The 15,798-nt window shown below is 45.2% G+C and overlaps 1 protein-coding gene across 1 annotated transcript in view; it reads right to left on the reverse strand.

The window, feature by feature from the left end:
• The window catches only part of LOC107274461 (transmembrane and TPR repeat-containing protein 1), a gene marked incomplete at its 5' end in the record, with an annotated part of 68,277 nt that extends 52,730 nt beyond the window's left edge, over window positions 1-15,547 (reverse strand). The window contains 2 exon segments of the mRNA XM_015753615.2: window positions 3,727-3,800; window positions 15,370-15,547. Of these exon segments, the coding sequence (XP_015609101.2) occupies window positions 3,727-3,800; window positions 15,370-15,547 (252 nt within the window).
• Window positions 15,548-15,798: the final 251 nt, after the last annotated feature.

The following is a 15,798-nucleotide window of genomic DNA, read 5'->3' on the forward strand; positions in this document are numbered from 1 at the left end:
CCCCCCCCCACCCGGCCAAAAAGGATGAAAGGAAGTAAAGTAATACGAAGTTTGTTCTCCCGAGGGTGGAGAATAAATAGGGAAGTATTACCCAGCATCCGAGGCTGGATGTATGTACCTGCGTCCGAGGCTCATAAATCGAAGATGCTTTCTCACGGTTAACCCGACGAGGCAGCGCAAGGCACTAATGCCCATAACCTTTTTGGATTAATTTTCCTGGATAAATTGTAAAGAGTTAACGGGATCGGCGAAAACGTCAAAAAGACGTCGGGGGTCTTGGGCGCCGCGACGGCATTTCTTTCAGGCGTTAATCAGGAAAGTTGGTAATTAAGGGATGCGGGGGTGGGACCGTGGGAGGGTAGGGGAGGGCGGGTGTGAAAGCGTGTAACGAGCTACGCACTTGATATCTGATTATAATTTATCATTAGTCCTTAATGGACAAAGGATTGAAGGACGGAGGGTAGTTTTAATCGGGATAAAGGAACAGGGGGTAAGACGGTGGGGGGGAGCGGGGGGTTGAGCAAGTTAAACCCTATTTCGAAAAATAAGTTCATGGCTATGGGGGTAGCGCGAGAGAACAGGGGGGTGTGGGACAGGAGAATTTTGTGAGTCAAGGAAACGGATATATAGGTATATAGAGAGAGTGAGGGGGTGGAAAGTGGTGGGTAGGGTGGAAGAGGAGAAAGAACAGAGCGCAGAGTTCAAAGGTGACTAGGGGTAATCAATTTCTCAGGGTTCGAAGACAAGGAGCTTACCCCTATTTTACCAGGTAGAGCAGCCCCCCAGCCCCGGCCACACTAATTTCAGGGCCCGGTCTTTCTACCGGTACCAATCCTCCCTGTTACGGTATCCAGCCGACCCGGAGTTCAACCACGGTAACAACCCCTATTGTGGAGTACCGGAATGATTACTCGTACCCAGCCCTGTTTTGTGGTGGACCCAACGATGGATTTGGGAATCGCAGTGAAAGTTTCCTTTCATCCCTTATTGAGACGAGTCCATGGACCTTTACTCTTCTCTCTCTCTCTCTCTCTCTCTCTCTCTCTCTCTGTCACGCTACTGTACCATCCAACGTATCGTATAAATGATCCCTTATAAGATCTACGAGTCGTCCAACCCAAATCCCGTATGCGTGAATAGCTGATTAAACAGGGGTGAGTTTAGTGCGCAGTCCTTAGGACCCATTAAACCACCTAGAGTCCTCCAGTTCCTTAGAGGGGTGGTTCCCACCCCCAAAGGAATCGACGTTAAGCACCGGCATAATTAAGTCCTACCTTTGGGTGAGCCCGTCCTCGACACCTCGCACTTTGTGGCCCGAATTAAATCTGATTAGACAGGGTTGTCAGGGTGTTTCGAGTAGGGTGGCCACCCCATGGAGGGGGATGATCTTACTTGAAATTACACGCCGAGGAGCTTCTGGCATTTCGTGCTCTTTGTAGATTTCGCTGTTTTTATTTTATAGAGTAAAGAATAGAGGGGGTGGTATATCGTATAAATAAAAATTGATCAATAGCGCAATGAGGGTGCCATTGTCCGTGACTACATTTTCCACGTTATACAGAATTTCGCAGAACGGGCTGGAGGAACCCAGTCAGCCGGAGAGTTTAAAGAGAATAAAGGAACGTGATTGGCTAAGTCCAATATAAATTTCAAATACATGTAAACGTGCCCTAAGAACTTTATACGAGCGACCGTGAAAGGATACAATTAAAATTGTGCGAGTAAATGAAATACATAACTACCCCTTGTCGTACGAGCGTTATAAGGGTTGAATTTGAAGAATCGAAACTCCCCGAGAAAATTCAAGGCTGGACCAAAGACCAAAAGCACTCCGGATGTGGCGGTCGTGCAGAATCCGCCAAGATAGCCTTGCACGTGATTTATCCCTTAATAGTGCGACGGTTCACGACTTTTAACTTGGCCCTTTCGTTACTCAGGTTGGCAAGACTGAGTCTGTTTTTCTTGAAATTCCGTCTACGATCCTTCCCCGTTTACTTAGATATGACCCCCGGACATCCTGAACAGATAAGTACGGAGCCACCCTTCTTTTTCGACTTTGGAAATATTCAAAACTGAGCAATAAAACGCAACGAGTGAGCTGTGACGAATTTCGGATTCTTTCATTTCAGTTGGTATCCTTTTGGCTGAGATAATTTTTTTTAGACAGTAAACAGATTCTTAATAAAAAAAATCATCCCGTACCATTCAATTGCTTTGGTTCACTGTGCAAGTGAGATCATATTGAGAAAGAAAAAAATAATAATAACCATTTGAAGCCTTATGAAAAATGTTGGTCGAAGAAGGAAAAAGAATTAATTTTAATAAATTATGAGCATCGAGTTTCGTTGCTCTCAGAAGAAGTATATACATGTACAAGCAGTATGTGTATCTATGAAATTATAGCTACGTTATTAGCTAATATACCGAGGCTGTATCATATATATCTATATAGGTATAACGCTATGTGTGCACAAGGGTAGTCGAGTTATTGTAAATCGGCTTAACGCGAAGGAAGCGCGAGCTGTAATCTCGCCCGTACATGGTCAGTGAGAATCGATAAGCCAAGCTCGACAGTATGGAATGTCCTGGGAACCACTCCCTTTATAGGTAGGAGTAATAGGACCAAGAGCAAAAGATAAAGAAAAATAAAGTTAAAATAAACGCAGATATTTTAAAGAAGAATCATCGTCCAACAGTTCCTATACGAAGAATACCGTAATGTATGGCTGTGGGCTGGAAGACGAATGAAGGCTGTTGGACGATTTTATTAATCATCCAAATGCCATAATCGGGTCAATGAAATTTTGTGAAAATTGTAAAAAAGGCATTTTCGATAAATAAACGAGGTATTAACGTAAAAAAAAAAAGAGAATTCGAAAATTTTGTGAATTACTTTTCAACGTTGTACAAATTTTACGGATCAAAGGTCAACGTGTGACGTAACGTATCGGGTAGAGCATATAGGAAAAATCAAAGAAGAGGGTCAAGCGATGTTAAGAGATTTGAGATTCGTCTGGTGGACGTGAAAATGACGTAAGATTTTTGGAAAAATAACAAAAGGCAAAATTCAAAGTCGCTAGGGAGTTACGTAATTCGAAAAGGCGACGGGAGAAAAGTGGGTCGCGACGCAAAGTAGACAGAAGAAAAAGGAAAAAAAAAATTTCTCTCTCGCTCTCCTCTCTTCGCCCCGGTATAATTTCGACCAAAGAGACGCTGCGTACACTGTGTACCTTTAATATCTTACGTCAGCGTCAATGCACGACGTCATCTCTGCCAAAGTTGGCAAACCTGCCAAATTTTTGTGCAACTTTACTACGACTCGCGAAATACGAGGTACGAAAGATGAGAAAAAAAAAAGATAAGAAATCTAAAGGAGCACATTTTTAAGAAAAATTTTCGCAAATGTTCTCTTCATTTTTCAGATTTTTTTTTTTGTATCGCAACTATTTACTCGCTGTTCAATCCATACAATAATTCACACTGACAATTACCGGATGCAACGAAGCCGCTCATATTCGAGCCATTAAATTGATAAGGATCGTTCATCGAAAATGGAGTCTGATAACACACCCAGAGCTTACAGTCCTTTCACAGGCTGTACAGCTCGTACAATGCATACAGTATTGCTGTTCAATGAGTATGATAGGTGTGGGTGGTGGGGAGGCGTTTACACTGCTTACGAGAATCCCTCTTATCCCTTACTGTGTAATAGGATCAACGACTTACCCGTGATAAGCCAGGAATGATAATAGGAAAAATATGCAGGCCAGCACATCGGCTCTGCCAACGATTCCTGTGACCTGCAACAGAAGAGGAAAAAAAAAAAAATTACAAAATTACAATGGAATTAGAAAAAAACAAAAAAATAAGTACACGAAAACGGATCGATAAGCCTTATCATGCAAGGAATATGTTTTCCCTGCAAGTTCATCCCTTAAATTTATCTCCGTTCGGTATACCGATAAGCATAGCCATAATGCCTGAGAAAGCAGCGGGATACAAGAGGGGAACGAAGAAACGACAGATTGAAATTGGGATCCATTCGTTGGGGATGAAGTTGGCCCAATCTTTTCGCCGTCTTCTTGTCTCCCTCCGTAACAAGAAGAAAAAGCCCGAAGAGAAGGACGAACGTACAAAGGAAATTTTCGGAAAGGGAAAACCGGACGGGAGAAACCGATTTCTCGGGAAACAAGCTGCTGGACAAGATAAGGGGTTGCCGAATTATTGATGCCCCAGCGTCGAGTGAGTGATAACTGAGGTTTCGAGAATGGCCTGTAAAGCGGCACGGTTTCCGGAAATACCTCAGCGGCCGTTCCGGTCCAGGTCATCTTGGAATCAGCCGGAAGAATTTTTCTCCCCGACGCTCCCAGCCGTCATTGAGTTCTCGCTCGAATATCAGCCTGGCAATGGAATCCCTTGTATTTCTGAAGGACGCGTATTTCCAAAAAATAAAACTTTCGTCCGAAGCTAGCAAGGAGGTTGGGTAAGGGAGGGGTCGATGGCGAGCATGGGAGTAGGTGGAGCACTGGGTATACCTACAAGGGTTGTTTCCCTGGGTACAGGGTTGTGGTCAAGCGGCCGTACTCGGTCAACGTCAGGATGGATGCGGGGTCTGAGTTTGAAGTAACCCTTCGTATAAGGGTTGCAAGGGTGAAGCTTGGTCCTCGTGTCTACTTAAGATAACAGAGATTGCCGTAGCTTCTTTGATAAATTTTCCGCGCGCGTTTGCCGCCCCAGGATTTATAGGGGTGGACGGAATCCAATTTCTAAAACAGCCGGCGACAATTTATTCCCGTAATTGCATTGGGCCCGGTGAGCCAAATGTTGACAAAACTGAAACGTCCGTCGGTGGGCCTGAGACGGGGATGACCCGAGCTAACCTAATCTGACCGTGTCATACCGTAGGCCACTTACTTTCATAGTAACCGTCTTTAGGTCTACGCTGAGAATTTAGGCTTACAACGAACGCACAGGATAAAGGTGAATTCTCACCAGAAACCATTTTCACTGGGATCCGGCTAACCAGCCACCAGGAAGCCGATAAGTCAGTGCCGGCGAGCATGGCGTAAATTTACGACTAGCAATGTAACGGATAGATTAGAAGGTCGACCGGCCCTGACCACGGGCTTTGCCTCCCTTCCGGATGTGAAAGTAGAGCCAAAGAAAGCGAGAGAGAGATGGTGACTATTTTAGGTTAACAATTGGGGGGATGTTGGTTATATGACTTATTTCATTGTAAAGAAGCCAGTAGGGTGAAATCGGAAATACATTTGACAGATTAATAACTTTGTCGATCGATCGAAGCAGTGTTGGTACTTAGGATTTTCGTAGTCCCTATACCTTATGCGAGTGCGACAGAGACGGAGCTATCGGGCATTACGTGTATAAGACAAGGACGCGAATGCTCTGTTCAAGAAAATTTTCAATTTCATGCGCACCATGTAAAAGCTCGACTTTGAACGATTACAAGTTTCAATTTTTTCATATTAAAAAAAGAAAATATATGATCGAGCAGTAAAGTTCTCTTTTTTTTTTTTGTAATGCTGAATCATTTTGAGTGACGTCAACGTAACGTTTTTTAATTCAATGAAAATTTACTTCGAAGCTATCGAAAGATATGGCTTTTATCTCGACCATGTTGCACCGAATTCAATAAAAAAGTTACTAGGTACTACGTCCCACCTTGAACAACCCTTAACTGTACCTTGACACCCTCTACCCTTCAACTGATGACTTTCTTAAGGTTTCGATATCACTGGCAATGTGTTATCAAGAATAGTGCAAAATTGTACGAGTATACTCGGCGTAATATAAATACAATGAAAAATTGATACGGCGCTCGATAACCGACCAGACTCTTTCGATAAGATAAGGTAAACGAACAGGGGATACAGGACGATGACACGAGAGAAAATATTATTCCTCGTGAAGAGCGCAAAGAAAATATCATACGTTGGTGAAATATTATGAGAAGCGTATCGATCCGTATCGATAAGTAATACAGATGATTAAGGCGCGATAACAGTTTGATAAAAATAAACCGGGCAGAAAAAAAAAAGTAGAAAAGAAAATATTTTGCCAATTTCCATAAAGCGAAATTTCCAAATTCACGTATACGAATAAATCACGCATACCGGCTCCAAATCGTTTTCCTTCCCTCGAATCGTTTACAGTAGGGACTTTTTCAAAGGAGATTTAGGCCAGCATTGTAGTGCATTGTGGAACCAGACAGTGGTAACAACCAGAAGATAGCCAGACCACAGTTATTGATACGGCCCTGCCGCATCTCTGGCTCTCTTTTTTTTTCCATTCGTATACGAACAGATAACAATGGCCAAATGGTTAATGTGCCATTGTTGTCCTGGCAATTGTTGCGATTGGAATTGCAAGCGGTGATCGTTCTAACCGATTTGCGTTATGGTATTTTCAGGTAGGAGACGGGATCGACTGTTTCCCTAAAACCATCGATGCAAACCCGTATATAAAAATTACGTAAAAATCCCCCAAAAAAACTCTCGATCTCTACACCCACCCAAAATACACAATTACCGATCCCACGTAACAAAGCCCCGAGACACGAATGCACGGAGGGTACCGAAAATTGCCATAAAAGAAAACAGCTCTAAAAAGCAAAAGCCCAATTTCCAATGGATCCTATAACCAGTATAAAACAAACCATAAATTCCAGCCAACCCCAACGATGGGTTCAGGGCTCCATCTGAGGGATGGTTTCGGCATGTTACGTTCTTTGGGTTCCTGTTTAATTTGGTCGAAAACCACTGAAGGGAGTTTTGCGGGTGGCACCCAGTATATATATATATCCCGAAGCGAAGGGGCCGAAGGAATAGGATCCTCAGGAAGCTGATGGGGATGCTGGAGGCTGTGGCCGTGCTCCCTTCCAGCCCCTCCCGGCCTCTCTCTATGGCAATATACACCGATACGGGAACGACCTCGTAACCACGAAACGGCCGGCTCTGAACTCCCGTTGCCTCTCATAGTTACTGTGAACGAGCCTTTAACCGGGTCTAGTTACAACCTTAGCGTATGCACGCGTCCGGATATACGACGCTTGTGTTACTCCCATACGCAACTCGAGCGTCAAGTATATTCCGCGTAGAGTCACGTATGTCAATGTTTAATATGGCTGAAGGGAGTAAAGCGCTTCGTTCCTTCTTCAACGCGTCCAAAGAGTCCTTAAGTAGCTGACGCGACTGTCTCGTTGAAAGGATGAATTCCCAGGAGCGAAGTGGGTGCCACTGTTGATAGAGGAGAAGCCGGGTGGGTGGCTGGGTACGTGGAGAGGTTAAGGTACCCAGGCGATGCTATGCCGATAGTTCTTAATAATGAAAGTGGCTTTATTAAGCCAGACGAAGGTATTTCGCTTGTGCCGCTTGACGTTGCGAAACGAGCAATCAAACTTGCTTCACTGTCAGCCTGGACAGGTATAGGTTGAACTTCAAAATTATAGATCCGACGGTACCTTATTTAGTATGTATGGCTCAGGTATGTTGCTGGTATCGGATAGTCCCTTGAGTCACCCCTCGCTTAACCCATTGCTAATGTACCGAGAGCCCCACTAGAAACTGGGGGTTTGTTGGCTTCTAATGTTTCGGCAACTGTTTCCGGCAACCCCCAGACTGGAACCTGGTGAATGGAGCTCTTCAGCTTGACCCCTTGACTGCGACCCAATTACGTCAAAGTAGGGGAGGACTGCTGGATAAGTCGAGCGAGGGGTGACTTTATTTTGGAAAATTTTATCTTTATAACGAACATACCTCGCTTTAATTTTTTTGATTTCGATTTTCAATTTTGACATTCGACGGGGGTCGCTCTGCTGTTACTTACGAATTATCCGCGAATCAGTCCGAGGGTGATGGACTTGAGGGATTTTTGAGTACAAGCTCTACGAAAAGTTTCATGGGATGTCTGGGACACGCGTGACGAAAACTACCCTTAAATCTTGTAGGAGGGTTGAAAATCTTGGTATTCCCGAGTCGACCTTCTTATACGGGAGTCCTACCTATATTGCTGCTTGTTCGCCTCCGTCTACCCTCGGCACCTATATTCAAGCCTTAGACCTCCGTAGTGGCGTCATCCCCTGTCGAAACTCACCGCTCGCCAACTTTCACTACCCTTTGTTCCCGTCGAAGCGCGGTTCTTATAGGGGTAACAGTCTCCACCCTCTGTCAACCCCTTTGCTACAACGGTGCCACTGGGTGCCACTGGGTGCCACTGGGTACCACGCAGAGTGCCAACTTTTCAAAGGGTCCTTCTCTTCCTCTGGGTTCCCCAATTTTTCGCCAGCTGCTCTTCCTCGAACTTTCTTTTTTTTCCTAGCCCTTCCCCTTCCACCCCCACGATCCTCAACCGTTTCCCATGTGGCGGATAGGGCGTCGCGACGCCTTCCTTATAGAGGATCGAATGAATAAGAGGCTTCCCCTTAAGATTCACCAAATTCATCCTGAAAACGTTCGCAGGATGGATAAAGTTCTCGAGGGATAATAATATTCCTTGGAGATTTCTTTTTTATCTTCAACAAATGTCCTTTCACTTTCAATCAAAGAAAAGCATTTTTTTTTCTTTTCTCTTTTTTCACGTATACCCGTATACCGGATTACATGGATATGAAACAACTTGGTCCATGATGGTTATTCTTAGAGTGGCCATTCGGAATGATTTTCGGCAGCCCGGAGACGACTGTTCCAGGACCATCGGCCTGGACCATTCGGAGGATGGAGTCCTTGAAAGTAAACGAAATTTGTACGCGGCGCCCCCTGAGTTGTAAAAAAAAGTAGTAAAGCGTCGTCAAAATGGAAATGATCTCTGGACCCGGTGACTGGCGAGACGATCCGAAGATGAAGGCGGGTAGAGGAGGCCAAGAGAAGGAGGGAATAAAATCAAGTATGAAAATAGAAGGAGTAGAGCTGGGAGAGCCTTTGGCAAATCCAAGAGAAAATGACGTGAAATAAGACATCGTCGACATAATCGCTGCTGCGACGGTAAAAAAGCTTAAATTGTACGACTCAAGATGGAGGAGCGACTTTTTTGCCTCTTGTGAACTTTGACCTTTATTAGTAGTGCTAACGGAGCTTTTCTCTACCAGCCCCCTACCCGCCCTCTCTTACCGCCCCTTCCCTGACACATTGCACTTTGCGATTGAAAGACACGGTCTTCTCTTTGAATTTTATCATACTTCTGACATCAGACGAATATCTTGTCGCGCGAGAGAAAGAAAAAAGAAAAGGAAAATAAATCTTCGAGTTCCACGAGTTTCCTTTAAAGAAAAGTCGAGCGGCGTTCGAACCGCCACTCGTCGACGTTTATCCAGCGCCCTTCGCGAAAATGGCGCAAAGAGAAAGAAAAGAGAAAAAAAAAAGATAACCCGAGAATATCCCGTTCGACGGTAACGAAGAATGTAATAGTCCAAGAGAAAGAATCTACCTCGCCGGAAGTTGTTCTCTTGGACTTACAGCAATATCCGTTAATGAAACGTCCAGCTTCCGTTAGAGGACCAGAAAGAACAAGAAAGCCCAGTCGAGATCGGCATCAAACTCTCCTTTTATTTCCCGTCAATTACTAACCGCTACCACCCCCTGCCACCCCCCAACAGTCTCACAACTGTTGACCGAACAATCCCCATTTACCGACCGAGCGTCGCATTCTTCAAACAACCCCCAGTGCTTCTCCAACCCCGTCAAAGATTGACCCAGGGCCGTTTAAGGGTCGTTCTGAACTCGTAATATAAAAATCCAGAGTGACTGACGACGTTTAAAAAAAAAATTACCCATATCGATGAGATATCCAAAATCAAAATATCCCCATAAAAAATCATTTCCACCTTCGCCACTTCTTAAGTACCAGCAACAAGGGGGTCGTAGGGGGGTCGATGCTTAACTTCCCCTCTAACCCCCTTCGAGGAACGCGATAGCATCGTGCCGATTTCCTAGGAAGAACGCAACTCTGCCAGCAGTACATAAGAGTCGGCAATAAGCCAACCCTCTCGCTAACAACTCAAACATTTACATACCCGGGCGTGATAGCAGCTGAGTTATGTTGACTAATGCACTACTTCCACTCTGGTGCGAGCTAACCGTCGCACCGAGTGCAACGCGACCAGCGCGACCAGCGCGCCGGGGCTATGATGCATCGTGAACGGTAATGCGAGAGTTTGTACTTGTGCCAGTAGTTACGGCCGGGACATAGTCGGCCGGACACTCGCGATGGTTAGTCATGCTCGTTAAGGAAACACACGGTATTATCACGAGATAACGAGATTATTGCGTAATACGAGAAAGATCGACGCGGAAGCCCCTAACGCGTGTCATTTCGCTGATATACGTATACAACATGACGCTGGCTTTAAGCCCTTTGAACGCCGTCATTTTTAATGAGCTTTCGACCATTTTCTTTTTTATATTAAATCTGCCTTTACTTTTCGTCCATATCGTGCCCGTGAATTTTTCAAAGACAGGTGACGATTGAGCTTTGATTTTGAAGCTCGCTGAGAATTCCTTTGGGGTGCCGTAGCCTGAAAGTGACACCGGAGGGGGTACTTGGAGTTTCGGTTAAGTCAAAGGTCAAAAGCGTTACGCGTTACGTGAAACGACCCAGTGCCCATGTAAGCCGCAAGAGCTGTGGGGTGCTCGGGTGGGTTTTAATGGAAGCGACAGGTGTCCCCCCAGTGCTGGTGAAACATTCGAGGGGTGGTTTTCACAGTATTCTAAAGTTTCCGAATGGGGCGGTAGGTTGCCAGGGCTATCGGGAACCATTCATCATCGACTGACGACCGCAAAGAGCAACACGCTTCATCTTTTTCAGCGAGCAATCGAAAAGGGACATCGAGTGAGGCATTGTGGGAAATGAAAAGAAGAGCTGGAATTTTTTTTTTTTTTTTTTCGTCAGCTCATTATTGCCGCCTTGGAAAAAAGGTGGTTAAAGGTAAAGGCGACCGTCAGTGCGGGTATGTATGGTTGAAAAATACTTAACATGAAAATGGCTAACCCGGTCATTTCCGCTCTCGCCAAATACTCCGTTATCGCCTCGTTTTCCACTTTCGCGTATATACGCGTGTACGTGTATATATATATATATATATAGCTAGAGGTATCTACCCTCGGAACGGGGTGCGTTCCATCATCGTAAATTTAAGTTCTTGCCCGTTACGGTCGATCCTTCACACCGGATGCTGCCTACCCCTAGCGCGAATATGGCTTCCGGTTGGGGATCCCCATACGATATGAATCGTGCAATCAACGCCGCCACACTCGAGGTCCTCGAAGGCCTCGAATTCTCTTCGCTCTTCCCGCTGGTCCATTCTGCGGGAGAAATTGAAGAGAGGAGTTTTCCCCTCGCCCGTCATTTTATCCCATGCTTCTTCAAAGAGGATATCGGGGGACAGGGAGTGGTCCAGGGTCGATCCGGAGACAAGGGACGGGATTAAGGGAGGATCGTCCGGGGGCGCCGAAAGGCAAAAGCCTTTCTTGAGAGGCTGTCATGAATGATCGAGATTCTTTTTTTGGGATTTCGTCGATGCGTCAACGTATGCTTTTTCCAAGGGATGAAAAATTTCATCTTTCTTTCGGGATTACGGTACAGGACCGGGTGCAGATCTTGCGCCCTTTTTATTCGCACCCACCCTTACACCCTCGGAACCCCCTTTCACCTTCAAGTCCTTCCTCCAGCCTCTTCCCGTGGTCCAGACTCTCGCAGGACTTCGGGGCTCATCGTCCTCTAAGAAATTGATTGGTCCAGCTTTATGGGGCTTCTGAACGGGATGCTTGGAGATTGGGGTAAATTTGTTGGGGTTGACTTTGCGGCTCTTAGGAGTAATTTAGTGTGTCGATCTCGGGGATGGGTTCAAGTGCATTCCTGACGGTCCAGAGTCTCGACGAAGATCAAGGCAGGTCCAGAAGCACTAAAGCAAAGGGTTGCTTTCGATGCACCCCCCTCCCTCCCCACAGCCGACTTGCATCTCACTTTCAGGAATTTCGTCCTGGAAAAAGCTCCCGAAGCTTTTTCCAGCTGAACGTCAAAGGGTATTATCCAGCATCCCAGAGTTGATCCTTTCGGATGATACTCGTCTCAATAATTGGATCAGCAGGAGGGTTCCAACTTTTCTATAGAAAATTAAGTAATTACGAAGAAAAAAAAAATAAAACCAGCAATATAAAGTAAAATTTTTTTTCTCCACCCACCAACCCTACCCTTTATCAAGATTCCCGTTTAACGCCATTCTAATTTATCTGCGCAACCAAAAGATCACACTCTCGGAAAAGCATCCCTCTGTCACCGGGCTCTCGTTGACTCTCTCGTACAATCAGATATCCCCTGGGACGTGGGTCACCCTGGATGATAGACCGCATCCCGCAAAGGCAGCACCGACAAGTAGGTATTCCATATGGAAACTATGAGAACGAGAATTTTCCAAATGATTTACCGGAAATGCGTAGCTCGAGTAACACTTGGTCTACCCCTTTACAGTTTCCGCTTAGAAAGGCATCGGAAGCTTCTTTTCCTCCTTTCTCCCTCTGTCTCTCGCGTTTCTCCATTCTCCTCTATTTATCTCTCCGCTCCGCTCCTCCCTCGTCCCCTCGCCCGAAACCTTTTCTTTTCTCTTGCACTCCGAGAGCCTTCCTCATCCACTACTTCACGCTACTACGGAGATCCAGGTCACTGCCTCCTTTATGCACGGCGAACGGAACACGTATTTTGTTTTAGTCCCGTATATTTTTCCGGTTCGGGACGAAGACGAGGAGTCGAACGGAGAAAAAGATAGAAGAGCTAGGAGGAGACGGGTGACAGAAGAAAAAAGGGAATAAGAGCAAACATGAAATACATGAAAATGCAAAAAAAAAAAATTTCCATTTTAAACAACACAACTTTCTATCACTTTGCCAAAGTGCAACCTGAGGATCCCTGCAATTACACAAGAAACGTATCCCCCATATGCAAAATTACCATTACAAGGTACAGAGATCCCTTTTATGGTGAAAAATTTTAAGTGACCGTCGACAAAAAAAAAATTGAATTTTTCATTTAACAAAATTTCCAAACCACCCTAAGGAACTGGTCACGCATATAAGTCAGCAGTACAGTTCCTTGGCGATCGATCTTATCGTCCTCTGTAAAACGAGGACCGGTATACATTTTCCGTTTCAATTTTACGTCAAGGACAGGATCATAATTCCCAGCCAGGTTTCAGTTCGCGTATCCACGGCAACGACAGGGGCGTACTCACGATTTTTCGATCCCCGTGGATCTACCTCGGGCAGGGATTTCATCAGGACTTAAGTACGTGTAAACCTCGCTCTAGCTGTCATCCCCTCAGCCTCCTTCCTGAACCCCATTGCCATAACCATAAAGTCACCACTCGCACCGGAGCGATCGTTACGTTTTCCGATTGATTTATTTTTTTCATGATGACCCGACGCTACAAATCGCACGATTACCAATCCCCCCCCTATGAGATCACGCTCGCTCACAAGAGGAGCCAAAGTGCGAATAAGCCGAATACGCATCACCCGCTGGTCCAGGGTATCAACCCCCCTCGATCTACTTTTTATTTTTTGCAAAATCCTCCCCTTATATATCCCCGGCCCTGGAGTCGCCTGAAGCACACACGTAAATTCAAAAAAGTTTTCATCGCTGACTCAAAATCATAATAAATAATTCACACGATCCTTACCGATACATTTTCTTCGTATTATAATATACAAGGGTTCGCTCGAGCGTAAGGGATGAAATTTTTTTCAAAAAAAAAACTTGAGGTATCATACGCGCTCAGGCAAAAATCTAGTTTTCGAGAAGGTATATGGGGTTTCTGAAAATTCAACCTCTGGAAGAGGCTTCTCACGTGACGTCATCGAATAACCCTGGTCCTTCGGATGAAATATGAAATGACGGATAGACGAGACGTTTGCACGCCTCTGGACAATACTCCATTGTGTTGCCAACGTGACAAAGGGTGCTCAAACCATATTTACAGAATTACATCACGTTTCAACCCCCTAGGACCAGATATACGATAAACAATTTTTTTTCCCTCTCTCGAGTCTATGAAAACTGGGCTACGCTATGCTGGAAGAAATAAAAGGGACAAGCCGGTGTTCCAGAAGCGAAGCTAAAAGCAAACGGCAGAGTCGTCTTTGCTTGGCGCCTCGAGGATTTGCCTGGATTTTCGAGTTTCGCCAACTAAAACGTGTACACGTGGTTAGTATCACTCGTATTCGCAGAAGCGGATAGGAAAAGTTTGAAAATCACGTTCGGCCCAAGAACCGCTGGCAGCGGACGTGAATAAACTTCCGATTTTTCAGCTTAATAACCACACGAGGCACGTGAGGCGTCGCGACGCACCTTAATCAGAGATAAGAAATTATTATATATTTCCAAGAAACAGGCACGCGCGACCCTGAAAATAACCCCGTTAAACAAAATTTGGAGTAAAAAAAAAATTCCCAGGATCCAACGAATCAAGAAATTTTTCTAGCACGACCCCCCTCCCTTCCGGCCCCCTCCCGTATGAACTTCACCCAAAAGAGCCACCCCTTGCCCAGGCGTATCCCAATTAGCGGGCTTTCCTTCCGGCAGGAAATTAGCACCCCCTTGACTCACGCCCGGGAGCACTGATCATTTCGGTAAACAGGGGATGCTGGGGGTTGATCTAACAAGGGAGCATCGCGTCAGCGATCGGTTCGGGCAGCCAACATATGTGACAAACACACGCACGGTGACGCACCACGTGCGAACGTGTCACAGCCACAGGGTTACTCAAGGGCATCGGGTGAACCTGAGGTAGTCTATCGTTTACAAGAAATAAGCCAAATTAAAATAATAATAAAAAAAAATGCCCACCGGCAATACATTCACTGATTATCGATTCGATTATCGTCTACGATAATAATTAATATCCATTAGCCTACACAAAGAGTCGTTATAACGGTGGATTTCTATGGGACTATATCCCGTCACGTATATCCACGTGGACTCTCGTATCGCGTAGCGACAGCCTGCCGCGAATTCTCTTGTCGCGGTTCTCGCGACAGGCAGTTGCACCGTAATCCTTAGTAATCGCCCGTGTATTGTCCGGACGCTCTCTGAAATAACAGATAACCCCAGGATATACTCGTTCGGGCGAGCATACAGTATGCGGACGGTATACGCCTATGAGCGAACCCGGAAGTAGTCGTCTCTCGGTTCCCCATTGAGAATTCAGGCCTCCATAGGAGGATTAAGGTTCGATTAGACGCAAACCTATGTAAGCTGTATACAGCTCTATGGTATTGTATATCTATATCTGGGATATCTGGCTTATCGAATAAAAGTTGAAAATAAATTTTGTTAATTACATTATTAAAATATCGACTGACTTACCGCCTCGGTGTGTACTGGATGAGTGGCGAATAGGAGTCCCGTAAGGGCTGCGAATCCAGGACGCAGGGACGCCACGGCAAGACTGACCCTCGTGACGAGAATGCAGGCCGCCGCGTGAAGGGCAATATTGGTCGCGTGATACCAGGTCGGGGTTAAACCAGCGGCCAGATAATTTAATCTGTAAATATAAAAAAAAAATATATTCAGGAATTATATTCCGATCAATTTAATTAAGTGAAATTCGAACGTGACGTCTGATCTCAAATGGATTTAGTACGGACAATTCACGGGTACGAGTGACCTGATAAGGGAGTGATTAAAAAATATTTTAATTCGGGATCGATTTATCTTCGTGATTTAGATAAGGTTGCGATTGAGGGAAATTCTTTTATAGTTATTAATTTCTTTGTCATTCTTGTCAAATCACTG

The sequence above is a fragment of the Cephus cinctus genome, unplaced genomic scaffold, assembly GCF_000341935.2.
Source record: "Cephus cinctus unplaced genomic scaffold, Ccin1 Ccin1_scaffold3125, whole genome shotgun sequence".
Lineage (NCBI taxonomy): Eukaryota > Metazoa > Arthropoda > Insecta > Hymenoptera > Cephidae > Cephus > Cephus cinctus.